This window comes from Haliotis cracherodii, unplaced genomic scaffold, assembly GCF_022045235.1.
Source record: "Haliotis cracherodii isolate W230 unplaced genomic scaffold, xgHalCrac1.p SCAF_12, whole genome shotgun sequence".
NCBI lineage: Eukaryota > Metazoa > Mollusca > Gastropoda > Lepetellida > Haliotidae > Haliotis > Haliotis cracherodii.
The window spans coordinates 23,726,809-23,728,187 of record NW_027266267.1 but is presented as its reverse complement, the minus strand read 5'-3'; the positions used below and the strand labels follow the sequence as shown (position 1 = coordinate 23,728,187).

The window sequence follows — 1,379 nt, the reverse complement described above, 5'->3', positions numbered from 1 at the left end:
TGCATGTAGTAAACACATTTTGAGGAAACATTTTGGACGTTATTCTCATGATGAGTGGTTCAAAGATAGGTACGTTGTCATATGAGAAATATGTCATTAAACCAGTATCACTCATTTTTAAACTGGAATCATTTCCTGAAAGAACTTTTTTTATGCCATTGCAAGCAGTTATATAGCCTTGTTGACATCAACTGTCTAAGTGTTACTAGCCCACATCGACCATACAATTTGCACCAATACTCATGAACTCGTGACACGACAGTCCCTCTGGATTACACAGACTGAAAATACTGGTCAGATTCTGTGATTTGACTTCAAGCGTGTCATCGTACATGGTACCCTTCTTGAACAAATCAAACATCCTTTTAAAAAACAAATTCAGATTTAAATATTCAATGATTTATTGGTATTATGTGACTATGAGTATGACATATTGTTAAAAGACATGAATATATATTATGCATACAATTTCAGTTAATGTGTTACTTTGGACACTGAAAGTCCCTCAATAGAAATGCCACTTTAGCGTCGTCTATTCCTTAAAAATAAATTTCTGATTGATCGCAACTTTTTAGAAAGCCTTGAGTGGGTCTTTTTTTCATCAGTTACAGAAACATGTTTATGATGTCGCTTCATAATCTGTTCCAGTACCTGTATGACACTAAGGTCCTTCTCAGCCGAGATCTCCACGTGTCCATGTTCCCATTCACAGTTTATGTTCAGATCTCGGGACATTCTCTCGGTCTTATCTACAGAGCCAGCGATGTCTGTCTTGTTGGCCACGAACACTATTGGGACTGAAGGTCCCTCTTGCTGGAGGATCTGCTCCCTGGCTGCTACCACAGACTCAAAGGAGTCATCACACACCAGCGAGTACACCAACACGTATACATCAATGGAGGGGAGTCCCTGCGGGAAGGTGCAGCTCTTCGTTGTGGATGTGTCCACAATATCGACTGTCAGACTTCGCCCTTTGATTCCAAGATCAACTCGAGCGTTACCACGTTTCTTACTTTCGTTGTGGGAGTTCCTGCTCCGTTCTGTCCAGTGTTTGATGAGTCTGCAGATTAAGGTTAACTTTCCTACACTGCTATCTCCAATAACAGCAAGGTTGAAGCTATCCACTTCTTCTGAAATATTGCTTTCTTCTGAGTGGAGAGTAAATCTGCGACTCATGTTTGAAACAAAGTTCTTGATACTCAATAGTGATGTGGTTTACAACTACACTATGATGTGGTAACGCAGTATACCTTTCTTTTATAGAGGTAATGTGTGTAAATTGAAATAGTAGACATGTTCCATAATTCTATCAGAAAACTCTCAGCCCTTACCATGTATCTGTACTGACTTGTACTGCACTGCACTCATTGGCCAAGAAT

The 1,379-nt window shown here is 39.7% G+C and overlaps 1 protein-coding gene across 1 annotated transcript; it reads right to left on the bottom strand.

Moving 5' to 3' along the window:
- Positions 1 to 205: 205 nt before the first annotated feature.
- Positions 206 to 1,176, bottom strand: LOC139457206 (uncharacterized). Its single transcript, XM_071238623.1, has 2 exons — positions 652 to 1,176; positions 206 to 343 (listed from the first exon to the last, which is right to left on the bottom strand). The coding sequence occupies exons 1-2, from the start codon at positions 1,174 to 1,176 to the stop codon at positions 206 to 208; spliced, it is 663 nt and encodes a 220-aa protein (XP_071094724.1).
- Between the last annotated feature and the right edge of the window lie 203 nt (positions 1,177 to 1,379).